Here is a 25,572-nt window from a genome sequence, read left to right on the forward strand (position 1 = left end):
CAGAGACGGTAACATGGCGGGGGGCGGGGGGCGGGGGTGGGGATCCAGGTTCAAAACTGGACCCACCGGGTGGGGAAGAGATTTTCCTTCTTGTCATAACCTCAAATACCACCGTCACCGTCTCCATCACGACCATCATCACTTGCCAAAGAAACTCTCAGCGGTCATCACTGGGCAGCCCACGCCAGCCCCGGCCATATGGTCATGGTCCCTTCCACACGTACCCCAGCCGCAACCCTGGACTCAGGTTGGCGGGGGTGAGGCAGGGTATAGGCGGTCATCGGCCCCAGATCTGCCCAGATCTCTCTCTATCTCGGAGGGACAGGGACAGATTCAGCACCCTGGGACCCCGGCCGAGATGGAGGGCAAAGGGGCTGTACGGGACAAGGGAAGGGAGTGTCTCAGACTAGCTGGGACAACCAGGAGGGCTCCCTGGAGGAGGTGCCAGCCACTTCAGTGGGCTGGAGAAGCGTTTCAGGAGTCTCCTGGTGAAGAAGGGCTGGGAAGGGATGCTGTAGGCAATATGCCCAAAATAGATCATGGGTGGGAGGTCCCTGTGGTCAGAGGGGGTGAGTGGGGGCTGGAGCCTCAGTGCAAGTGGGCTTGATGAGGGTGGGGTGCAGGGACTGTGCTCCTGGGAACCACAGGGAGGTCCCCTATGGGGACAGGCAGGCGTTACACCCCATTTCTAGATCAAAGCTCCAAAACTTTTAAAGGAAGCCACTCACCGAACACTGGAGCGCAGCCCAAGCCTGCGTGGCCTCCAGTCTCAGCTGACAGGCCTCACTCTTGCTCACCTCCGTGTCTTTGCTCATGCTGGTCCCTCGGCCCCAAAGATTGTCCCTTGGAACGTGCACCAGCCCGGCAACGGCTCTCTCCCCCAGGAAGCTTTCCCCGACCACTGCTGTCTGGGCAGCCCTCCCAGGGGTTCTCACAGCCCTAGGCTCTTGTCAGTTTTTCTGGCACCTCCGTGGGACCCCTGGGCTCTGGCCTACCGTCACACTCCACCGGTGGTCTCCCCTCCTCCTCTGGCTGTCACCAGTGCCAGGGAATGAGCCTCTGTCCCCAATGACCGAGAGTGCCATGCCCAGAGAGGCTGGAACCTTGCCCAGGGTCTCCTGGCTGGGACAGGACAGCAGGCCCCCTCAGCTTGTCCCTTATCTGGCAGGGGGGGCGAGGGGTTCCTCCACACTTGCCTGTCCTGGGCCACAGGCCCCGGAGGGGACCAAAGTCCCAGGGCCTCAGAAAGTCTGCACCTACATTTCTGGCTTCATAAGAGTTCGACCAGAATAGGCACCTCCCTGGCCAGAGAAGGACGCACCTGCCAGGTGGACCCGGCCAAGCAAACCATCCCAGCAATGTATTCACTTGATATATTTATGTATTTGCTGCCGCTGCTGTTACCGTCCTGTGAAGGGCTGAAGAGCCAGTGTGATTCGATTCCAGGCCTTTCTGGCACCCCTGCGGGCTGTCACTCCATTCACACTTGCTTGCAGGACCCAGTTGTGACGGCCCCGGGGAGCCCCCAGCACCAGTCCAGACACGGCAGACCGTGTCTTCTCCTCCCATGAGGCGCCTTGGGGAGGAATGCAGCCCCCGATTCCCACAGGGAGTGTGCACAGAGGAGCCGGGTTCAGACCCACTCTGAAGACTGGGAACCCCCCAGTGGGTGGCTCAGTCGGTTCAGCGTCCGACTTCGGCTCAGGTCACGATCTCGCGTTTTGTGGGTTCGAGCCCCGCGTCGGGCTCTGTGCTGACAGCTCGGAGCCGGGAGCCCGTTTCAGATTCTGTGTCTCCCTCCCTCTCTGCCCCTCTCCCACTTTGCTCTCTCTCTCTCTCTCTCTCTCTCTCTCTCAAATATAAATAAATAAGCATTAAAAAAAAAAGATGGGGAACCCCCCAGCTCCCTCAAGCAGCAGCTCCGAATGGGGTGTTTCTCTCAGTTAAACCTGGATGCAGGTGAGTGGGGGGCGAGGGGGAGGCAAATCTGGATGGGCCAACACAGTTCCATCACCTCCTCCATTCATTCATTCGTTCATTCATTCACCATTATGGGGTGCTGCCCAGGTGACAGGCCACAGGGCATTAGGGCTGGCCCAGGACTCAGCATTGGTGACAACCTCCCATTTCACAGCTGACCAAACCGAGGGCCAGAACTCGAGATCCAAAGGCATCTTCTGGACCGGGACCGGATCCTGCCCCGACACCCCGGAAGCTCCTTCTGGTGGCACGTGTGCGTCTCAGGCCAAGATGAGGAACCCCCATGAGGGCGCATGCGGAGGGGCGGGGTCCGCGCTCCCACCTCCCCAGGGCCCTCGACGATGCAGGCAAGGAAGTCCACGTGGCCAGGCCGGGGACCCCAGCCCATGGGTAGGATGCTGGATCTGCTACAGGAGGGGTGGTGGTGCATCCAGGGGACCCCCTTGGATGCCGGGGCCAGCGCACTTGGGCGTGAGTCCTTCCTTGGCCACCGGGCGACCCTGGGGGTTCTCCCCGCCTGCGCTTTCTTCCCACCCTTAAAGCAGGGGCTCTGGCCTGATGCTTGGACTCTGGGTCACGTGGGGCGTGGACGCCCATTCCCGGCTGCTGCCGCAGCCAGTGGTCAAGCCCTGGTGCCGAGGCTCCAGCGCCTGAGACAAAGAACTCTGGTCCCATCGATTTGGGGAGGTCAACCTGGCAAATAGGATTATGGCCACGGTTGCAATGACATTTCGGACAGCTAATCCGGCTTCCTGAGGATGAGTCCTCGGCTCAGAAAGGAGCTTCCCACTCCCCCAAATGATTGGCCGGTCACTCCCTGAGTGGGTCCTACTCGACACTCTTCTTGCGAACAGGAATGGCTGGGCATGTGTGTCTGTGTGTGTGTGTGTGTGTGTGTGTGCACCTGTTCCTTTATTCCTTCAGCACAGAATTCCTGGACCTGGCTGCCGGCGAGGAGGGCTGAGCTGAACCCCCGGGGAGGAGGTCTGAATAATCGTTTGGGTGGATCCAGGCCAGGGACATCTGAGTAGATCACGGGGTGGGGAGAGGTTGGTGACTGTGTGACCCAATGTCCATCTCCCCATCTGCCTTCGTAACAGACAGAGCTCCAATTTTAGCTGGGGGTAGGGCTGCTCAGTGAAAAGACCGCATTTCCCAGCCTTCCTTGCAGCTAGCAATGGCCATGTGACCAAGTTCTGGCCAATGAGAAGTAAGCGGGAGTGTCCTGGAATGGATCCGAGGAATGCCCTTATTTGGTCCTTCTTCTTCCATCTTGCATCCTGAAAAGTAGATGTGATGGCAGAGCCCTAGCAGCCACCTTGCAGTCAGAGGTGAAGGGACACATGCTCAGGAAGGCAGAGTGATGAGTTGTCAGGGGCCTGGGTCCCTGATGCCAGATATGGCCTTTATCCCAGTCCTAGTTTACCTACATCTAGACTTCTTTTATGGGAAATAAAAATACACATTTATCTTGCTTAAGCACTGCCGTTTGGAATTTGATCATAATATGCGGTTGAACCCAGTCAGACCTGGGTGTATGGGGGAACAGCATTTGGAGAGGAGAACAACACGTGCGAAAGCCCGAGGTGTGATCCACTTGGGGGGACTGCGTAGGGTGGACCGGATCACGCGGTGCCAGCAGGGCGGGACCTGACCCTGGGTATACGGCCTCCTGCACGGCGCTGAGGAGCTGGGGCCACACCCTCCAGACCAGAAACTGTGGAGTCAAAGGCCTGGAGGGGCCCTTCGAAACATACCGAGTGGCATGGGGGGTGTCGGGCAGCGGTCGTGGAGAGGGCCGTGGTGCGACAGGAATCTCAAGGCTGTGACAGGCTGCTGGGTGTCCTCCAGAAGCCGTCGTCCCCTTCTCCCTTCTCCCCTGGTTGGGCTCCCTCCTGTCCTGTGGAGTGCAGCCCCCTGGCAGCTGGGCGTGGCCACCGACCGGAACGGTGGACCACAGACTACTGCCCCAGACCCCGGGCTGAATGGCATTAGGGGCGTGTGTCAGGAGCCCAGAATGCCCAGGGCTTGAAAGGCTGCCCTTGTGTGGGGAGGGGGGTGAGGGAGAGCTAGTGAAGTCCAGGCCTTTCCTGTCATGGGAATGAGGTAGACTCCGGGCCACGTTTTCGAAGTTTCTATTTGTCCCGGGCTTTTTCAAAGCGGGAAAGGGTCTTGAAGTTTTCTCAGTGCCTTTGTGGCGTCTTTGGAGATGATCCTTGTGGCCCTTCTCCCTTGACCTACTGACGGAGCGTGCTTGGGCAGGTTTCCAGGGCCGTGGCATCCTCAAGGCCCTGAGCGCCCCCATCCCCCTGCCTCAGTTCCCTCGTCTGTCAGTGGGGGCTCGCTCACAGGGCTGCGCCGAGGAGTAGGTCAAGGAACAGAGTCTGTGCCACATGCGTGTGTTAAATACAACACGGTTTCTCTTCCTGCCCTGCTCACTGAGGGGCCTGTGACCCAAGCCAGACCAATCGCAGGCAGCGAGAGTCAATCTTGCAACTTTGTTGGAACCGTGGGAGAGGAAGCTCTTTCCTCCTGCGGTCCTGGGGCTGCAGGGTAGGGGCCTGGGCTGGGAGGGGCTGCTGCCTGGGGTGGAAGGGGCTGCCTGAGAACGAGGCCAACTCCTAGGTAAGCAGAACCAACAGAAGGAGAAACAGAGATCACTGGTAATTTTACCTGAGCCCTGGATTCAGCTCTGCCTGAAGCCGCACTGGCCTTGGGCGCCTCAGTCACCTGGCTCGAAGGTTCCCCTCTTTCATTCCTTACAGCCTGGCCTCTGTCATTTGCAACAGGAAAAGTCCTGACTAATACAGGGGGCAGCAAGCTACCGCCAGGGGCCAAATGCCCAAGCGAAGAATGGATTTTACACGGTTACAGAGTTGTAAAGAAAACGAATAAATCGAAGAAGATTATGTGATAGAGACCGCGTGTGGCCCCTGCAAAATCGGAAATGTTTACCATCTGGCCCTTTACAGAAAAAGTTGGCCAAATCCTGGATTAATACATTTCTTACTAAATTCTTTTTTCTTTTCTTTTCTTTTCTTTTCTTTTCTTTTCTTTTCTTTTCTTTTCTTTTCTTTTCTCTTTTCTTTTCCTTTTCTTTTCCTTTCTTCTTTTCTCTTCTCTTTCCTTTCCTTTCCCCTTTTCTTTTTTTCTTTTCTCTTTCTTTTTCTCTTTTCTTTTCTTTTTCCTTTCCTTTCCTCCCTTTTCTCTTTTCTTTTCTTTTCTTTTTCCTTTCCTTTCCTCTTTTCTTTTCTCTTTCTCTCTTTTCTTTTTCCTTTCCTTTCCTCTTTCTTCTTTCCTCTTTTCTTTTATCTTTCCTTTCCTCTTTTTTCTCTTTTCTTTTCTCTTTCCTTTCCTCTTAACCCCCTTCTTTTCTCTTTCCTTTCCTCTTTTCTTTTCTCTTTCCTTTCCTCTTTTCTTTTCTTTTCTTTTTTCTTTTTCCTTTCCTTTCCTTTCCTCTTTCCTTTTTCTTTTCTTTTCTCTTTTCTTTTTCCTTTCCTTTCCTCTTTTCTTTTCTCTTTCCTCTTTTCTCTTTCCTTTTCTTTTCTCTTTCCTTTCCTCTCCCCCTTTCTTTTCTCTTTCCTTTCCTTTCCTCTTTCCTCTTTTCTTTTCTCTTTCCTCTTTTATTTTCTCTTTCCTTTCCTCTTTCCTTTTTCTTTTCTTTGCTTTTCTCTTTTTTTTCCTTTCCTTTCCTTTCCTTTCCTTTCCTTTCCTTTCCTCTTTCCTCTTTTCTCTTTCCTCCTTTCTTTTCTTTTCTCTTTCCTCTTTTCTCTTTCCTCTCCTCTTTTCTTTTCTTTTCCTTTCTTTTCGTTTCTTGAGGTGGGGGAGGGGCAGAGAGGGAGAGACAGAATCCTAAGCCGGCTCCATGCCAAGCATGGAGCCTGACATGGGACTCGATCTCACGACCATGAGATCACGACCATGAGATCACGGCCTGAGCCGAAATCAAGATTAATCAAGTTAATCACGCTTAACTGACTGAGCCACCCAGGCGCCCCTCTTATGAACACGCTTAATCTCAGTACTTGGTTTTACTGATTTTCATCTTCCCTTTTAGCGGTGGAAGCAATGCATTTGCCCGAGCGCGGCTTTGACTGCCTTCTGCACATGTGGCGTGCGGTTCTCTGGAGGGCACTTTCACAACTGGCCGCTCCACCCAAGTGCCGACACGGGGTCTCGTCTTCCATGCTCACTGCCCATCACTGCTCCCACCCTCTGTCCCGAGGGGCTTCTGAGTGTCCTGGGTCTTTGAAAAGAGGGAGGGGAAGGGGTTTGCACAGGGACATCTGGATAGGGAGGGAAAGTCCTGGGTCCCAGGCAGACAGACGTCTTTCCGATGGAAAACTCATGGGTTCTGTGCTGGCAGGTGCAAGACCCTGATGGAAGGTTCTCACTCCACAGCAGTGAGAAGAGTGGCTGTATAGAGGGTGGCCAACGTGGCCTGGTCCTCCTGGACTGTCTGGTTCCAGGACGGGAAGTCTCTCATGCTGGGGAACCTCCCCGCCTCCTGTCCTGGGAGAGTCGGTCATCCCGGCTGGAGCACCTCCACCTGGGCAGGTATGTGACACTCTCCTGACGGTGGCCGTCCTCGGGCACCGGCTGAGCTGCCATATGATGGATCATGTCCGAGCAACTCTTCAAAGCCTGGCCCCCTGTGTCCCCAAGTGTCCTCCCAATGCCAGTCCCCCTGTCCCCTTGTTCCTCTCTGGCCCCAAATCCTGGGGGCCCTGGCTCCTTTCCACTCCGGCTCATGCAGCCCAAGTGACCATCTTCCAGTAGCTGGTGCCTGTTTTCTCTCTATTCTGCTGTTAAGATACCCAGTCGCTCTCCGCTTTTCTTAGACCCTCCCTCTGGATTGCAAAATCCTGGCTGGAAAGTCTTGAAACTAGGGAGGGCCGTGTTCCCCCTTCTCCCTCTGGCCGTAACAATCTTACTTCCCATTTGGGCAGGTGCAGACCTCTGACTCAGCAGAGGATCCCCGATAAGCCAAGGGGGAAGCAACCCACTGATGCAAATTTCACAATGGTGCTTTGCTCTAAGACTTTTCTTTTCTTTATCCTGGTAGTTGTGTTCGCGGGCAGTGGGAGAGGCGCATCACAAGCCACCGTAAGCTAGAAGTCTGAACAAGGGCCGCTGAGCTGTTGGCCTCTCTGGGTTCAAGTGCCACATCTGGGGGGGGGGGATCAGCCCCCCCTGTCCAGGCAGGTGGGGTCTGCATCAGCCAGAGTAAGTCACACAAGACGCAATAAACAAACCACCCCCCCATCACGGCGCACTGATACGATAAAGGTGGATTGCTCTCTCGAATCCCAGTTCAGCCGGGTTGGTGGGGTTCTCTTGGGTCCTCTGTCTGCCCAGCAGGTGTCAGTGGAGGGGATGACACCCACCTGAGAGTGGAGATGAGTGGAGGAAACCCGGTCACCAAGGTAACAATTTGTGATGCTTCCCTCCACAGGGGCTGACCTGACCCCCCGCACCTTTGAGCCAAATGGCAAGTTCGTGGCCCTGAGCCCCCCAACAAATGCCTCACCTGCTGGGTGCAAAACCTACGCAGAGGTCAGAAGTCATGGCCCCGTCACATAGGATAGCCTGCACGTTTTATTTGTGATGAATGGTGGCCGGCCGCAGGAGCTGACTCTGTCCAGTTCTCTGGGCTTCTGGGCACCCCATGCAATCTTGTCTAGCTCTGGGGTCTGCCCTTGGGGAAGGGAGAAGCTCAGTCTGTCCTTCTCCAGGGGAGCCCTCGGCAGCACGTGGAGCATGGCTTTCTCAAGCTTCTGCTGGAACTCATCTGTCTCCTACAGCCTCTTCTCCCAGGCAGGCGCCGGTCCCCACTCACCAGAGGGTGCACTGCCCTTCCCACAAAGCGGGGGGACTCCTTCCCCTGGCCCCCTCCCTGCCAGGGGCTCTGGAAAACCTTGTGCACAGAGAGGATCTGGGATATGGACTCAGAACATTCATTTGTCCAGTAGGAGCATTTCCCAAATGTGCTGATCTCCAGAGCCATCGGAGTCTTTACTAAACATGCAGATTCCCAGGCCCCTTCCCCACGACATTCTGGAGAAGTAGGTCTAGGGTAATCCAGGGGTCGGCCGCTCAGGCAAGCCTGGGACGCTCCATTCAGGACCCACCCCGGGTGGGCCTTCTCCCTCACCAGTCTTCAATAGCTCCCCAGTGCCCATGAAATCGAGTCCCTGCTCCTCAGCCTGGCATTTGCACTTCTCTGTGTCTGAGCCCCTGTCTCCTGGTTTCGTCTTTTACCCTGGTCCACGACCTCCCAGCGCCCAGAAGCCCTTGTTCACGCTGTTCGGTCATTTGGATTTCTGCCTCCCTATCTCCGCACGTCCAAATCGTACTGTACTCGTTTTATATCGCCGTGGGGTCGATTACCACACACGAAGCAGCTTAAAACAACACCCCGTGGTTATCCCACGGTTGTGCGCGCGCGGAAGTCCGGCAAGGCGCGGCTGGTTCTCCACTCAGGGCCTCACAACGTGGGAGCCCACGTGAGGGCAGGCAGGAGCCCAGGTGGCTCTGGGGAGTTCGTGGCAGAATTCAGGTCCTGACACTGTAGGACCGAGGTGGCGGGTCCCCGGCGGCTGTGAGCCAGGGGCTGCTCTAGGCTCCTAGAAGCCATCTGGATTCCTTGCTGCGAGGCCTCCTCATCTTCAAAGCTGGTGATGGCGCCTCACATCCTTCCCGTGCTTCAAATCCCTCGGACTGCCTCAAGCCAGAGAATATTCTCTGCTGGCAAAGCGCTGGCGTGATTAGGTCCGTTGCACTTGGGATCCCCTTTGGATGAACTCAAAGTCAACTGATTAGTGATCTTATCACACCTTTGCCACGAAACGTAACGGGCATGCTATCTTGTCATAGTCACAGTCTCTGGGATTAGGGCAGGACATCTTGGGGGGTGGGGGGCTGTTAGGAATTCTGCCACCACAAATCTGCTCCTTTCCAGGCCCTTCTCATGTACCTCCCTACCCCTGGGGTTTGTCCCGTGCCATTGGCACCCTCCTCATGGCCTCCTGCCACACTGTGCCCCCCCTTGAACTGGGGACTTCCAGCATCAGGATGTGGACGTGCGCATGAGGCACAGGCCCTGTCTCCCTAGAGGCCGAGACGCGCAGCGGAAGGAACCCGAGCTCTGCGCCTGATGGGCCTGGGTTCAAGTCCCAGCTTCACCAACGCGCGACCTCGGCCGAGCGCTTCCTTCTGTACCTCAGTTTCCTCATTTTGCGCAGTGAGCCTGCTAGCACCGTTTCACAAGGCCGCGTGAGGCCCGGCAGCCGGGTACTTTCTGGACGAGGCCGCACCCAACACTCAGTGTAACCTGGGGCAGAGCCGTCGGGGTTCAGGAAACACTGGTCGGTGAAGGCCCGTAGCAAGACACGAGAGCAAGGCAGGAGAAAGGCAGCGAGAACGGGGTGCGGTCGGCGCTGGACATGGTGGCTGAGCTCAGTCTCAAGGTTGAAAAGAGTCCCTGTCAGGTCCCTGCTCCCCACAGCTTGTAACATCTTGGGTCTTGGCTGCCGGCTCCCTCCCGGAAAGTCGTTTGTTCATTCATCGGTTGTTCATTGAGCACCTGCTGAGCGAGAACCAAAGCAGACGTGGACATGGTCCCCATGGAGCTTACAGGCTGGCGGTAGACAGGAAACAAGGAATGGCATATTGTCCTCAGTGTCACAAAGGGAACAATGGAATGTTAGGATAGGGAATACCAGTGAGTATGTTCAGGAGGAGGAATGTGTGGGCCCCTCCGATGTGGGACATTTATGCTGGAGCCACACAGAACCAGGGGAAGAACGCTGCACTGGAAGGAGAGACAGTGTGTGCAAAGGCCCTGGGGCAGGAGCCAGTTTCGTGTTTTGGTATGGACTCGAGTGTGTGTGTGTGCATGCGCACACACACACACACACACACACACACGGGAAAGGGATTCATAGAGCTCTTCCCACCCCAGATGTCTCCCAACCTTGAGGCCATTCAGAGCTCCAGCCATCCCCCTGCAGACACCGAGGAGAAACCACACTGTCCCGGGAGGGACTTACAGGTCTCCAACCCCGGAGATACCTTCCTCCGCCGCGCCGCCTCCCTCCCGTGGCCGGCAGGGGGCAGCACCACGCCGCGCCGCTGTCCCTCTGCGTCTGGAGGGGCGCTGCTCTGCGTCCTGCCCTCCCGGGGAAACCGAGGCACAGGGAGGCAGGTGGAGACCAAGAAGGGACCCAGGCGTCCCGCCCACCCGCAGGAACCCTCCCCTCTCCCCTGCCCCGCCCTGCCCGGCTGCTTCAGGAGCCGACCCGCCCTCGGGACGTCAGGCTCGGGATCCGACGGGGGTGGGCGGCTGGGGGGGATCCGCGCGGCCGGGGGTCTCGAGCGGTCGCCCGGACTGGAGCTGGGGAGGGGCCACCATCGCGGCCGTCGTTATTCAAGCCCCGCCTCTGCCCAACAGCTCCTGACCATTCGCCCCATTCTCGGTCGCTGAGACTGAGGCTGACGGCGGCGGGGGCGCGGAGTGGTCCCCGGACTCGGTGACAGGGTCGGGGACCCCGCTCACCGCGCCGACCCGGACCCGGCGTGGCCCCGCGGCCCGCGACGCCCCGGCCCCAGTGCGCCCGCGGGCCCGCGTCTGAGCGTCTGTGGTGTCGCCGCCGGGGGGCAGCATCGGCCCGCGCGCCCGGCTCCTCCCGCCGCTCCCCGCTCCCAGCCGGCCCCGCTCCCGCCTCCGGCTGCTGCGTAGGGCTGGGCCCTGGCCCTCGGGGTCCGGCGCTCAGTTTCCCGTCCCACCGAGAGGGGCGCAGGGGACACCTGGGAGCGACGCTGTTACTCCACTTCTCTTTGAGCCTCAGTTTCCCTGCCTGTGTTCAATCTCCAACGTCCTTTTCCTCTGGGGGCCCTCCCCACGCGCCCGGCCCGAGACAGCGGCACCTGCGCGGCCTCTGACCGACGGGGCGGGCCGACGAAGGGCCCGCGCCCCGGTCGTGGCGAAGGTTTAGGGAACCTGCGAGGATTACCGGGGGATGGGGCAGCGATCTGAGCAGGACTGCAGGGGCACGGGTAGGTCAGGTAGCTAGAGTTCCCGCCCGGGGCTTGGCTAGGTGGGACCCAGGGTGTCTGGAAGCAACCGCCGCCGCCCTCCTCCCAGCCCCGCGAGTCTCGGGTCCCAGCGGGTCGTCGGGAATTAAGCGCTTCCCAGCTCCGTCCGCGCGCCCAAGGGTGGCACGCTCGAGGGCGTCCGGGGGCTGTGAGCGCGCGCAACAAGGGCTTGGCCGGGACAGCGGTTAGGCGGCTGGTGACGTTCCGCCCCTCAGGACAGACAGGGCTTCGGCGCAGCAGGGTCTGCGGGGCTGGCCACCCACTCGGCCCCCCCTCCCCCCGGCCTGTGCCAAACCGGACAGTTCTGAATGTGCGAGGCACCGCCGCGGGTTAGACCTCGCGCTCCGGGGCTCTGAACGTGAACACTGAGCCGGGCACTGCGGAGGGGACTGAGCAGACTTCGGGGACCTCGGGCAGTGCAAGATGGGACGCGGGGGCCCCCTCCACATCCTCCTCTCCCTCCCCATCACGGTGCTTAGCGCAATGGCTTCCGCAGGAGGTCATCCAAGCCATCCGCCTGCACCTGGCCGGGCCTGTCCGTCCCTTCCCGGTCCCCTCTGAGTTAGTCTCTCTGGCACCAGCGCTGACAGGCGGGGGTGACCCTGGGTGCCAGGGGAGGGCTGATCGAGGTCTGCCAGAGAAGCAGTGATGCTTGGGCTAAGGGTGTGGCCCAGGAGGCCCCCAAGTGTGTAATTGCTGGGGGGGGAGGGGAAGCGTGCAAAAGAGGGTATGGGTTGGGTGGTCTCCCCCCCGCCCCCCCCCCCCCCCCCCCCGAGACTGGAAGCGGAGCAGCCATCAAGACCTGTACGGGACGTTCCTCCGCGCCCCACCCCCACCCTTTCGGCCAGCCCCACCGCAGGTGTCTCTTCCCAGACGCACCCTCCCCTGCGGGCCGCCCCCCCCCCTCCGCGCACCCAATCCCCCTCCCCCTGCCCAGTCCCAGGAGGGCGATCGGAAGGGAGCCAGCCTGGGCCGGGGGGTGGTGGGGGGGTGGTGGATGTGTTTGTGTGTCACGGGGGAGGGAGGAGAAAAGGGAGGGGAGAGCCCGGGAGCGAGGGAGAGAGAGCGCGCGGCGAGCGAGGAGGGCGGGCGGGAGGCGGATCCTCCTACCTGGGGCGCGCTCGCTCGCTCGCAGCTCGCTTGCCGGGGCCGCGAGTCACCTGGGGAGGCGGACAAGTGCGGACACATTGGCCGCCGCGGCGCTCGGCGAGGCGCGCACGGCCCCAGGCGGCTGCGCCCAGTGGAGGCAGCTCCCGCCCGCCTGCCGTGCTCGGGCCCCGGCCCCCGCCGGCGCTCGCAGGCCCCAGCGATCGCGCAGCCCAGCACCGAGGTCGCGGTCCCCGGCCCAGGTCACTACCCAGGCGCACGCGGCGGCGGCGGCGGCGGCGGCGGCGGCGGCGGCGGCGCCCCGAGCTCACCATGGTGGCAGCGCGCGCCGAGTCCTCGCGCGTCGCCGGCCGCCCGAGCCGCAGCGCCGGCTGAGAGCGGTCCACCGAAGCCCCCTGCCCTTGCCAGCTCCCCGCCCGGCCCGCGCGTCCCCTCCGGTCGCCGCTGTCTATGGCGCAGCCCCCCTCCCTGGATCATGCACAGAAACTTTCGCAAGTGGATTTTCTACGTGTTTCTCTGCTTTGGCGTCCTCTACGTGAAGCTCGGGTGAGTAGCCCCGTGGGCAGGGGCCGCAGCCCCGGGCAGGGGCAGCCGGGAGGAACCGGTTCCAGAGGGTCCCCGCGGAGACGTGGGGCCTGAGGGGGCACAGCCGGCTCCTGGGGATCCAAGGCTGGCCCGTGTATCGGGCCCTCCCCTCCCCCGGCCCAGCAGGGACGCCCCCGAGCCCCGTGAGCGGCGGGTACTCCCGAAGCGCGCCGGCTCCGGGGCTGCTGGAAGGAAAGCAGGGCGCGCGGGCGGCGGCTAGGCTCGCGGGTAGCGGCGAGCGTGCCCGGCGCGTACTTTCACCTGTTTGGGCTCCGGGCCCTGGGGGTGGGACGCGCCTTCCCTCCCCCGGGCTGCGCTGGGCGCCGAGCCCGGGCCGAGCGCTCGCCGTCTGGAGGGCGCGCCGGGGCCGGGAGCCGGGCGCGTCGGGCGGCCGGAAAGGCCTGGGCGGGCGGGGGGCGAGCACCCCGGCCGCGAGCCTGCAGGCCGGGGCACCTGCCCGGGCCCTTCGACCCTATCCATCACCCGGACGTGTTGAAATTGCCTTGACAACTCGTCCGGCTGGCTCGGGATGGGCCGCGCGGCGGGCCGGCCGCCTCGGGCTCGGTCCGGGGCCCGCGCCCCCGCCCGCCCTGGGCCCTCGGCCCGGCCCCCTCTCGCCGCGCTCGCTGCTCTCGCTGCAGTAGCTGCCCCGAGTCGTATTTCCACATTCCTGAACCCAGCCGAGTCCTTACCTGTTGAGCTGCGATCTCCTTTAGACAGAATCTGTCTCGGCCTCGCTCGAAGTGGGGGGTGGAGGGGCGAGGTGGCCGTGAGGGGGTGCGGTGCGCCGCGCTCCGGGGCCCCGCCGCGCCTTTCGCCCCTACTGTGCGCAGCCAGCCGCGGGGAGGCAGGCGGGTCCCGGCCGGAGCACAGGCGGCGGGCTGCCCGGCGGGAGGCGGAGACGCGGCTTCCCAGGCGGAGAGGTGAAGGCACCACCGGAGAATCGCCCCGTCTACCGCCCATCGCCCGTCCTTCTGTCGCCCCCTCCGCCGTTTTATAGATGGACAAACTGAGGCCGGTGGCTGCAGGGGCAGGGCTGGAAGGCCCCGACCTCGCCTCGGCTCTGCAGGCCTGGGCCGGCGTGCCTGCGGCCGCTGGTGGCTCTGTTTGTTGTGGGTCTGGGTGTCGGCTGTGTCCCTGGGTGTTTGTTTATGGGCGGTGAGGGTGCCGGCACCGAGTCCGCTAGGGGGTGGGGGTTGGGAGGGAGGCCCGGTTTGGGGATCCCCAGCAGCCCCCCGCAGTTCCTCTCTCTGTGCTGCCCGGTTCTCAGCTCTAAGGCCTCCTCCGCTCCCGGCGATCCTAGATTAAGCTCCCGTTTTAAGGATCAGGAAACTGAGCAAGGGAGGCCGAGTCGCTTGACCCCAAGGGTCAGTGGCAGAGCTCGGACTGGCTCTGGCCTCCACCACTGACCACTCCTCCTAGCACCCTGACACCAGTTCCTAAACGGGAGCCACCCCAAAGAACATCCACCCCCAGCTTGTGGGCTCTAGGACCCTCACTCCCCACCCCAGGCAGCGGAAGGAGATCCCGATGCCACCGACTTGGGCTCCCAGGGCTGGCTGCAGGGCCCTGAGACCTCCGGGTCCAGCTACCGACTGACTGTGGCTTCCCTCTCCCCACTTTCCTGGGCCTCCCTTTGCCCTCTGTGAACGAGACTTCAGCTCTGGCCATCCTGAACACGACGGAGGCCGGTGTCTGAGTAGAGAGAGACCAGCCTGTGTGCCCAGGCACTGTGCCCGCCTCTCTGGGAGTGGGCAAGAGAGCCAGACTCTGCCTTCTGCACCACCCCCCTCCGGAGCCCTGGAGTGGGAAGCTTCTCCCTCTGCTGTGCCCCCTGAAACCCACGCTCTCCCACTCCTGGGGGGAGAGGAGAAAATCTAGTGTCCCCACACCCCTGCAGAACCACATCCAGGAAAGCCAGGGAGCCGCCCTGGGATCTGCTAAGGGGAGGGGCTCTGCCTTTGCCAGTAGGGAAGCCCCTGCCCACCCGAACTGGAGCTGGGGGCTTGCTTTCTTTGCAAGCCACCTTGGCTGCACAAAGCCGGGAGGAGGCGGGAGCTGGGCCCAGATGTGACCTGAGGGGCTAATGACTTGGGAGCCCAGTGCATTAAGGGTGACGTTTTGGCTCCCCCCTCCCCCTCACCCATCGGTGGCCTTGGGTAAGCGCTCTAATCTCCCCGGGTCTGCCTCCCTCATCTGCAAAATGGGGTCACAGTAGCACCTCCTTCACCGTACCGTGAAGATTAGTCTTGGGTGCCTGTGCCCTGGGGGTAGGGGTGGGGCCCAATAAACACCTGTGCACACCAGTCAAGCTCTTCTTACTGTTAATGACCTCGGGATCAGAGCCGCTGCCCGCGCCCTGGGGACTCCTCCAGAGAGTGTATTTCAGGGCCTCAGAATCCCAGGAGCTGGGCTATTAGGGCCCCAAAAGTTCTAACCAAATGTCAGAGATTGTCTGCACTGGGTGTGGGGGGTATCCTGTGATCACAGCCCTCCCCCCCCCCCCCCGCCCACTCCTGTGTGTGTGTGTTTTCGATGTATACTGGGAACCTCCCCCACTTGGGCACACGCATTGACGTGCAGCCCCCGGGGGGCGGGGGGGTGCAGTTCAGGCCAGCAGAAATGGAGAACTCAGGCCTCACAATCCCTTTGGGGATCCGGGCCCCAAGAGGAGTTCTGTCTTGGATTTTCAGCAATTTCGAAACAAACAGCTTTGGGGAGTCACGGTTCCTCACTCTGGGACCGAGCCCGCTCCAAGCGGCAGCCCTTAGAGGAGGCCAGGCCGGGGCAGGGACAAGCCGTTGGAATCTGGGCACCCCTCTGCCCACTGAAAGTGGGGTCACAGGAAGTCCCAGGATCAGCCCAGCTCCGTTCCTGCCTCCTCCCCCTGGGGGAGGGGCCCAGTGGAAAGAGGTGAAGGAGGCAGCCCCCTCCTTCTGGATGCCTGCCGGGGGTGAATCTCCAGGCCAGGTCTAGAAGCCCGGGGTCCTTGGCCATATCACACAGACCTCTCTTTTCTTGTCCCCTCCCCTGCCTGGTGCTTTCGCCCCAGCTGATGGGGGTCTACGCTGCATCCAGACGATCACTCATATGTAGCCAGGCTTGGCAGACAATAGGAGGTGGGACTCAAAACCTCAAAAGAGGAGGTGAGTTTCTGGCCTTTAAAACAAAACTCAGTGGAAGAAGGAGGATTGTTTAGAAAGTGTATCCTTGCGGATCTGCTTCTCCCGATACCTATTCCAACCAACCCTTCCAAAGAAAGCAAAAGAAGTGAAATGGGGAAGCCAGAGCTGGGGGCCTCTGTGCACCAACGAGGGGTGCCTTCTTCGCTCTCGGCCCCTCCCAAGAGGCGCCGAGGCAGGACCCTACAGAGACACCAGTGCGCATGTGCACAGGTGAGCCCTGCCTGGCTGGGCCTGGTGGGTTAGCCTGAGAGCGAGCGACTCACGACCAGCCTAACCAAACCCAGGGGCGCGCGCGGGCAGAGGCACAGCGCACACAGTGCATCTGTGAGCACACACCTGCGCCCTCAGACGCGCCCACGCTCCCGCGGGCACACACAGGCACATGCAGGGACATGTATGCGAACGCGAGAACAGATTGCCGAGCACAGCCCCCCAAGAGGAGCGCACGCCCTCGCGCGGTTATCCCGCTGGTGCCTCCCCCCCCCCCCCAGGTGCACCTTCCAGAACCGGCCAGAGCTGTGTGGTTCGCCGAAGTTGGGCGGGGAGGGGGGGGGGTACGGGCCTAGGCAGTTTGGGCAAGCCTTGGGGGCGGCTCCTGTCGCACGCTCCGGTCAGCCTCCCCTTTAAAAAACCCGCCCGCAGAGGAGGCGGATGTAGGGGCGGCCCGTCCAATGGCAGCTGCGCGCCTCGAGAGACTTGGAGACTTGAGCCAGAGCGAGCGACAGAGCCGGTTCCGACCGATCGACGGACGGAGGGCTAGACGGCCGCCGAGGCGCACCCGCTACCCACTTGCCGGTCCCCCGGTCCCGCGCTCCAGCCCCAGCGCCCGCCGCCGTCCCAGCCCCAGCTGCAACGCGATGCTCGGCCCTGGCGGCGGGGCACGGACGAATCCTGCGCCGGGGCCCGCGCGCCCGGGTGCCTAGCGCCTGGTGTCGCCGCCCCACCTCGGGGAGGGTCGCGGAGACCCCGGCCTCAGCTGGCCCAGGCGCGCTGCCCGCGGGGCCCGCCAAGCCCTTCCAGGAGCGCCGGCCCACCATGCTCCTGCTGTCTCCGCGCGGCGCGCTCCTCTCCGTGTATTGCCCGCAGATCTTTCTGATCCTGTCCAGCGGCAGCTACCTGTGAGTGCCGCGGGCCGCACGCGGGGTGGGCGGGGTGGGGAGAGCCCCGTCTTCGGCCTCCAGCGCTGGAGCCGGACGGGCAGGAAGCTCGGCAGCGGAGTCTCTGGGCGGGGCACCGGGTGCCCGACGCGCTCGGCAGCTCGGGGACTTTGGGTCGTCTCCTCGGCCTGAGCCGCCGAGGTGGAGGGCTTGGGGGGCGGCTGCAGCAGTGAGAAATGACGGCTGTGGGGTCAGAGAGAGCGGGGCCCGCGAGAGGCCCTAGCGCCGGGGTGGACCAGACTGCGCGCACGGAGCGCGAGGGCCGGAGCGCGCGCGGCGGCGCGGGGATTCCCTGCGCGTCCCACCCGAGTCCTGGACCAGCGGGACAGCCCCCTCTCCTTTATAAGTCCACGAGGCCCGCACGGCTGCGCCGCACTCGAGAGAGCCGCACGCACGCACCCGCTCCCCCGCGTACCCACAGGCGCACACGTGCACGCTGCGCCCCGCCAGACAGCGCCCAAGCTGTCCTCGGTGGTGACTGCGGCTTCTCGCGCCTTCCTGCCGCGCTGAGCGGCCAGACCCAGCGACGGGTGACTCCTCACCTGGGGCGAGGGGGACACGCAGCGCGCGTGCCGCTGGCCGAGGTGCGCCCTGGGGTCCAGGCCAAGGCAGCGCGCGGAGCGTGGGCGCGCGTGTGCGTCGGGACGGGCAGCGCCCACCGGGCTCCGGGAAGCTCCAGGCAGGGCCCGGCCGGGCCCGGGAGCCGAGGGGGCGCGTCGGCGCAGCAGTGGCTTCGCCCGATTCCTAATGGGACGCATATGCTCTGGCCTCCGATTTAAAAAGAAGTTTGATTTATGGAACCGCCGTTTGGGGGAATTTAAGCTGGATGCTACTGATTAAACCTCAGAGCTAGCTCTCCCTCCCCTCCCCTGCTCCCCTCCTCCTCCCCCTCCTTTACACGCGGGCCACGTCCGGGGTCGCCTAACGCGGCCAGAGGGGGCAGGCGCTGTCTTCCCGCTCCCTGCGCCACCCCCGCCTCCTCGCGGCCGCAGTCCTAATAAATCGCCGCGCCCCCACCCCCTTTTAATAGAGGCGCAGCCAATTTCTGCTCCAGCTCCTAGGAAATTACTATCCTACCAGTTTTCCTTCTATAAATAGTCGCGCATCTTGAAACAAAAGTTCGCAACCGCAGCCAGATGCTGCGAGGCCCGCGGTTTCCCGGGCTGTGGGACATAATTACAAGGTCCAGGCGCAGAGAGCGCTCCAGGCCCGGCGGGCAGCCCCGGCTGCAGAAGCATCGCCTGGGGAGAGGAGTGGGGGGGGGGGGGGGGGGAGGCAGGCCGCCCCAGGCAGGGCAAGGGGCCGGATGGGGACCGCCTGATCGTTGAGGAATCAGGCTAACAAAGTGGCGGGCCAGAGAGTCCTGCTTTGTGGCATCCCTCCTGGGGAAATGGATCAACCAAGGGGGGGCCTTGGAATCCCCGCCTCCCGTTCTCAGAGGTCAGAGGTCGGGAAGCCTCCCCCTCCCCTAAAAACCCCGCATCTCAATCTTAAAACTAGAGAAGCAGCAGCTATTATGCTTTAAGAAATCATTTTTGGAAGCAGCTGGCTGAGGTTTGGCATTATGGGGAGGTGGCCAGGGGTAGGAATCCCGGGGTGGGGATGGGGTGGCTGGAGTAGGAATCTGAGAGGAGGAGGTGGGCAGGGGGCTCAGGAGCTGTAGAGGACCAGACCAAGGCAGCAGTGAGGGGTACCACAGGTGGTGGCCCGTATGTATCCGTAGACCCCAAGTTTTCCTCCGGGGTTGGCTCCCCCAACCCAGGCCTGCAGTGACTGCTATCTGTCCCCACACAGGCTCATTCCCTGCGTGTTCACTGCCAGCTTTGTTGGGGAAAATTCTCCGAAGGCGACAGTTTTCCAGACGTTCCCGGGGCAGTGCTGGGGTCCAGAGTAGGTGATGGGAGACAGCAAAGCAGACTCTGCCCCCCCCCCCCCCCCCCCCGCCCCAGCCGGCCCTACCTTCAGCACCCCTGCCCCAACCCCAGCCCGCCTGCCCTTCAGCCCCCTGGGTGGGGAGAAGGGAGGGAGGAAGTGCTGAGGCCAGGCTGTCCCTGAGCAGAGACCAAGTAAAGTGTCCCCAGGAGCAAGAGAAGGGGACCATGACATCTCTGGGATTTCCACCTTGCCTCCCTCCCTGCCCTGTTTGGGTGGGCACAGGGCTGGCTGGGTGTGGAGGATGCCGTGGGTGGGAGAGAGCCCCTGCGGTGCAAACGGCACCGGTGAGAAGGACCTCGTGGGTGGCTACGAGCCGGGGCCTGGGTGCAGGTGAGGTGGCCGTCACGGATGTGCTTCAGAGAACGGCTCGGGGTCAGCGGGAAGCCCACCTCAGTACCGCAGGGATACTTGGCACGGTCAGCCCCGTGGGATCTGAGGATGCCAGGGGCAGGAGGGGCCCCGGGAGGAGGCTTCTTTCTGCTCCAGAGAACTTTCCAGAAGGCATCCCACTGCCGGGATCACAGACACTGGTGGACAATTGATCCTGCCCCTTTCATCTGGGCTGCTCTCCCAGCTCCCTGTCTCGGGCTGTGGTCCGTGCATAGCGAATCCCAGATGCATGCCTGGGCCCCTGCCACTGATTGGGTCGGACGGGTGTGCTGGCCTGGAAGGGCCCTGAGCCCTCCCGCCTGATGCTGAGCTTGGCTGGCGGTGGGAGGCAGCTCTGGCCGGCCTCACCCTTCTCTGTGCCACTGCTGTCGGAGCAGAAGCTTCCGGGGCCGGGGGTGGGGGTGGGGGGGGTCAGTGAGGGCCCAAGGGAGGGCAGGTGGGGGGCCGCAGGCCAAGAAGAGGGCCTGCGGTGCCAGTCAGCTGGTGTGGGGGCCTTGTGCCAGGACCGGGCTGGCCTGCTGTCCTGGGCAGGTCCCTTCCGGTCTTGGCCTCCACTCCCAGATGTGGAGGCTGGCTGCAGTGATGCCCCCAGGTCTTCCGGTGCGAGCCTCTCATGGTGACCGCCCGCTCTGGGGAGCTGAGTGAGTCATGGGTGACGGGGCGGTTACTCACCGACCACCTGGCCGTGGGGGGGGCGGGGGGCGCTCACCACTGCCCTGCCGAGGCTGGACCTCTTCCCGGCTCTGCCGCTGTGGCTTTATTGGTGGTGCCAGCCGCAGCCCCAGAAACCCCGTGGGCAGGACCCTGGGGGGCGGGCATTGCTGAATCAGGCCCCCTCCCCTGGCATCGGGGCCTGTGTGGCAGCAGATCGGGGGCTGCCCGGCTTAGTGTGGACGGGTGTCGCCTTGGGAGGGGCCTCTCCCCGCCTGCAGGCTGCGTCTGTCCAGGTTGGAGGAGAGCTCTGCTGTGTGGCCTCGAGCAGGTCCACGGGCTTCTCTGGGCCACAGTCTCCTCATCCGTCACTTGGCTGGGCCCTCAAGCCGCTGGGATCGGAAGGCATGGGCACGCGGTTGGGGGGGGGGGTGGTTAGCGCCGGGAACCTCCAGGGCGTGGGCTGGAGAGATGGGAGTTTGTCGGATCACAAGCGCCCCAGGAGCCTTGCCGTGTGGGCACAGCTCGGCGACCACTAATCAGAGGGGGGAGGGTAGCCTCTGGAGATGACCCCATTCGACCCTCTGTGTGTGTGTTGGGGGAGGAAGGGCCAGGAGGGGAAGGCGGGTCCCCGTGCCCTTCTTCCAGGTCTCGGTGTGGCCTGGCATCACGTGGAGGCCTGCAGGAGGGTGGCTCATTTTCTCACCGAGTTTCCCTGGAATCTTCCCTGATCCGGGGTCCCATCCCTGTTCCTCCTCCTACTGTCGGGGTGCCTTCCGTAGCCTCCCTGTGTCCCAGTACTGGAACCCAGGCGTCTTAGAGTGGCTGTGAGGATCCAGAAAGCCGATGCAGAGACGTGCTCAGCCGGGTGCTGGGTACACAGTAAGTGCTCAAGAGATGACACTGCTCAGCCACGAGGAGCAGGGAGGCTGGCCACCCATGAAGCGGCAGAAGGTGTGGTGGCTGTGTGCAGGGGAGAGTGCTGAGTTCTCTAGGGGGGCGTCTAAGAGGGCTTCCTGGAGGAGGCGGCGCCTAGATAAGGGGAGGAGTTGCCTAGACAGTAAGCAGGAACACAAGAGAGACTCTGGAAGAAGGAAGAACGCATTCGCCCAGGGCTCCTCCTGAGAGAGTCTCACGGAACCTTGCCGAGACGGGCAGACGGGTTGTGGGGGCCCCGCGGGGAGGCCCCGTCAAGGTCACACAGGTCCCAGGGGAACAGCCCCCACCCCCCGCACCCCCGATCCCAGAATCGCTCTGCCACCGCCTCTGAGGAGAAATTCTCCGACAGAGAAAGGCGTCCCCCGATCCCTGGGTCTCATCCTCCAGGGAGAGATGCTCTTCGGGGAGCAGACCATCACGAAGGGAGGTCATTTTTGAGGCCCTCACTGCACATTATTTGCACATTTGGCTCTTCCAGGGCCACTGACCACAGCCTAGCAAATCGCACTCCCTGCCCCTGCCTTTCCACCCCCGCCACGTCCCCCCGAGCCTCGCACCAGCCTTGGTGGGGGGGCAGGGGGCCGGGGCTCTGCAGCCTGTGGGGAGCCCGGAACCCCTACTGGGGGCCTGGCCCAAGGCTCTGTCATCAGACTAGGCTGAGCAGAGTCTGAGGGTGGTGGCGGTGGAGATCTTGATCGTGGAGACCCAGACCCTCTGTCGGCTCAGGCTTCGGGGGTGCCTGAACGGCGCCCCTCTCGGGGCCTGTCTCGCCCCGGGGCAGATGGAGGGGCTTCAGCAAGCTGCCTCGGAGCCTCCACTTTTCCTGGCCCTGGGTCCGGCTCAGATAGGGCTCGGCACCCCCGCCCCCTGCTCCCCCAGCAAGGGACAAGAGGCCGGGAGCCCTCTCTTGTCAGATGAAACCTCGGCCCGGGGCTCCCTCAGCCTGATGAAAGGGTCATTGTGTGGTGCGGGCCGCCCGCTGGCCAAGGACAAAACGGCCGTTTGTCCTCCTTCCCTGGCGCGGGTCTGGGGCCTCCCCTTGGGCTGGCTAGCAGGGTGGGGGTGGGCACAGGTGCGCTCCCTCCTCCTTTTCTCCATCTTCCCGGCCTCCGTCCCCGGAGCCGCTCAGCCTGCCTGGGGGCCCCTGCCAGTCCTGCCCTCAATGCGGGGTGTCCTCGCCCTCCGAGCGGGGGGCCCCAGGCCTGGGCCAGTCTGCGGTTGGCAGGGAAGCGGTGAGCTCCCCGGCGCTGGAAGCATACAAGCAGATGCTGGGCCAGGGCCCCGGCCTGGAAGGGAGCCAGCACTCACGGGGCCTCTGTGCCAGGCGGCCGTGGGGTCGGCCCACACGGTGACCGAGGCTGCGGAGGCCCCGGAGAGGTCACGCCGGAGCGGAGCCGGTGGCTTCTGAGCATCGACGATGCCACGAAACGCTCCGTCTGAGGGTGTGGCATATGCACTAAAGCCATGCAGCCCGAGTGGCCGTCCTCCCGCTGACCCTGAGCGGGACGGGAGCAGCGCCACAGCTGCTCCCCGGCCGCAGCTCCCCGGGCATCGGCCCCTCCTGGTGGCCCCATCCCGAAAACACCTGTGGCAGAACCCCGCCCCCAAGGCCACCCCGGTTTCCGACCCTCCTCCAGAGAGGTTCCCTGGGCTGGAGTCTGTGCCCAGCGGGAGCTGCGAACAGGCAGGGCCCCTGAGGGAAGGAGCCTTGGGACAAGGTGGGTGGTATCTGGATCCCCCCACCCCCCCCCGCCTCCCCCCTTCCCGATGAAGCGGGTGTTGGTGCTGCTGCAGGGTGCAGGGGCTGCCACGCCGAGACTTAGGCACCCAGAGGAGACGCTCCTCCAGAAGGATTGCCCGCCCGGCAGACTCCTGACAGGGGGCCCAGGGCTCTGCATCCTACTTCTGGAAGACTCAGGTCCTCGCGGAGGGGCCCTTCTGTCACCGGACTGATGGGTGCACGCCAGCAGGGGTGGCCACCCACTTGGGAGGTGGTGAAGTGGGGAGTACGAGGGTCAGAGCACCGAGTAACTCCCTAGGTTGCACGCAAGGGGGCTGAGCTTGGATTTGAACCCAGGTCTGTCCGGCTCTCAGGGCCGTGCTGCCGATTCCTTCTCGCTCACTGTCCGTGACCTCGAGTGGGAAGAGAGACCAACTAATCCAGCTGGTTAGAATTATCTAATGGCCAGGCATCATGAGGCGCTGAGTGAAGGCCCTCTCTCTGTCTCTGTCCCCCCCCCCCCCCACTTTCTTCCCCTGTCCCTACCTCCACACGTTCAGATTCGGAGCCAGAGGGACAGCTTTCCGTGGGGGGGTGGGGGGGTGGGGGTGGGGGGAGGGGGCAGTGTGCGGGAACCAAGAACACCTCAGATTTCTGCCCCGGGCTGCTAACCCAAGGGGCTCTGAGGCCGGCTTGAGCGGAGAGAGAAGGTGGTCCCAGCTGGCCAGCTCATGGCCTCCGCTGGGTCAGCACGTGAATCGTTGCCACATGCCATGGACTTCAGGCAGCCTTGGGGACACCACCGCCCTGTTCTGCCTTGGCTTGTCCATGAGGGTGATGGGGCTGGACGCTTCAGGGCCCCTGCTCTCCCCGCCTCCCCTTCTCTCCAGCCCTTGCCTCCACCTTCAACTTGCCCTTCACAACAGCGGTTCTGGCAGCCCCCGGGCCCGGTGAACAAGGCTGGCCGTGTAAGCAGGTGTAATCGGGAGGCTCCCTTCCTTCCCCGTCATGTACCCAAAGCCCTGCGGTGCCCTACACAGCAGGGGCCGCTAACCCGCTATCCCAGCTGCAGTGAGGGTGGGTCAGGGGAGACCTGGGCCCTAAAGAACGGGCTGGGGAGAGTGGCATTCTTGGCCGAGGGATGGATGGCTGTGGGGCGGGCAGGGGGAACGGGGAGTGGGGTCACAGCGCTGGGGTGGGGGGCAGCCCCGGGCGTGGGGAGCCATGGGAGGGAAGGTTTTAAGCAGGGCAGGGATGAGCAGTTTCATCCTGAGCTCAGGAAGGACCACGGGCGTGGGTGGACCAAGCCAGGGAAGTTGGGAGGGGGCTGGTCCTGCCCCTGTCCCCCCCCACCCCCATCTGATGCAGGTGGGGCAGAGGAGAGGGACAAGATTCCCCAAGGCAGGGCCTAGGGGGTGAATTGGGGGCAGAGTGCGGGTGAGGGGCCCTCTGCCCACAAACGGTTGCGGTTTCGGGTCGGCCCCCGCCCCACCCCCACCCCAGCACCCAGGGCCCCGCACAGCACTGGGTGCTGAGTCAGTGCCCAATAAACACCGTGAATGGTCAGATGGCTGCTCCCGTGTCTGCGTCCCGGCAAGACCCACTGACCCGGTCAGGATCCTCTTGCCCAGTGGATGGCAGAGGCCTCCGGGCCCCAGGTGTGCTGGCCCCCAGTGCTTGTGGGCAGGCACGGCGGGGGGGCTGGGGGGGATGGGCCGGTGGCGGGGGGACTTCCTGGCTCCCTGACTCACGTCTTCCCAGGGTGACTGCATCACTGGCGGGGAACACGGGGAATTTCCAGGTGCTGCCGACACGCCCCCCCCTTTGGAAGCAGCCGCTTCTATCACCTGCCATCCCCGTGTTCCCTGGGGGCCCGTCCTGCGTGCCCATCCACCCATGTGAGGCCCTGTGGTGGGCTGAGGTGCCAGCTGGCCGCACCTGGGGGCCAAGCCCCCCTCACAGCCCGGGCAGAGTCACCTGCGGGCACGGCCCAGGTTCGTGGGATAGGCTAGGGTGCCAGCGGCCGGCCTGCGGAGGGTACCCAGGGAGGATGTGTGCGGGGTGGCAGGGTGGGCTAGTGTCATGGGAGCACGGGACAAGGAGGTGGCAGCCTGGCTCTGGTGGCTCACCCTGTCCCCCGTAGCTCAGGGCACTCAGGCTTGGCCCGACACGCAGGGCGTGGGGGACCCCGAGGGCACGGGCCCTGGAGATGCCAGGTGGAGACTGCTGTTGGTCAGCATCTGGGAAGGGGTGCTGGGCCGAGGGCTGAGAGCTGCCCCAAGGCCCCCAGCGTATCATCTGTGTCAGACAGAGGTGGAGGGTGTGGAAAGGAGGGGTGGGGCAGGACTCCAGGCCACTCACTTAAGTCAGGGCATGGGTGGGGGGCTGCTGGGCCCCGAGGAGGTGTACTGGGGGTGCGAGGCTGGTGAGGGGTGCGGTGGGCTGCTCCGGGGCAGGGGTGAGCACCCCGTCCCGTGAGGCATCCAAGCTGAGGTGGTTGGCTGGGGTGGCCCCGGTGGCCCAGAATTCTCAGGGGGAGCAGTGGGATGCTCAGAAAGGGAGGTGGGTGGTGAGTGAGCCACGTCTGGGGTGTCCTGGCCCAGAGGGGTCCCCGGTTTTGGCGAGAGCAGATGGCAGGGCAGTGGAACTGGGGAGAGCCCGGGTGGGGCCGGGCTCGTTCTCTGCTCTGCGGTGCTGCGTGGCCCAGGCAGGCCCCTGCCGTCATCCAGTCCCAGAAGGGGGCCCCTCCGGGGCGCTGGCTGGAGGCACAGCCCAGGACCGGGAGCTCAGCCCTGCCCTGGCGTCTGCACAGAGGAGACTTCTCAGT

General features: G+C 63.2%; 1 protein-coding gene across 5 annotated transcripts in view; it reads left to right on the forward strand.

The window, feature by feature from the left end:
* Positions 1–12,487: 12,487 nt before the first annotated feature.
* Positions 12,488–25,572, forward strand: part of WNT7B (Wnt family member 7B) — a 48,605-nt gene continuing 35,520 nt past the window's right edge. Inside the window, exon 1 of one of the 5 annotated variants that reach the window (XM_058741004.1) lies at positions 12,488–12,729. In XM_058741004.1, the coding sequence (XP_058596987.1) occupies positions 12,659–12,729 (71 nt within the window). In that variant the 5' untranslated portion in view covers positions 12,488–12,658. Of the gene's footprint in view, positions 12,730–16,630; positions 17,072–25,572 lie in introns of those variants that run through there. The other 4 variants (XM_058741006.1, XM_058741008.1, XM_058741003.1 and 1 more) reach the window with 4 other exon arrangements.

Source organism: Neofelis nebulosa, chromosome 8 (assembly GCF_028018385.1).
Source record: "Neofelis nebulosa isolate mNeoNeb1 chromosome 8, mNeoNeb1.pri, whole genome shotgun sequence".
Taxonomy (NCBI): Eukaryota; Metazoa; Chordata; class Mammalia; order Carnivora; family Felidae; genus Neofelis; species Neofelis nebulosa.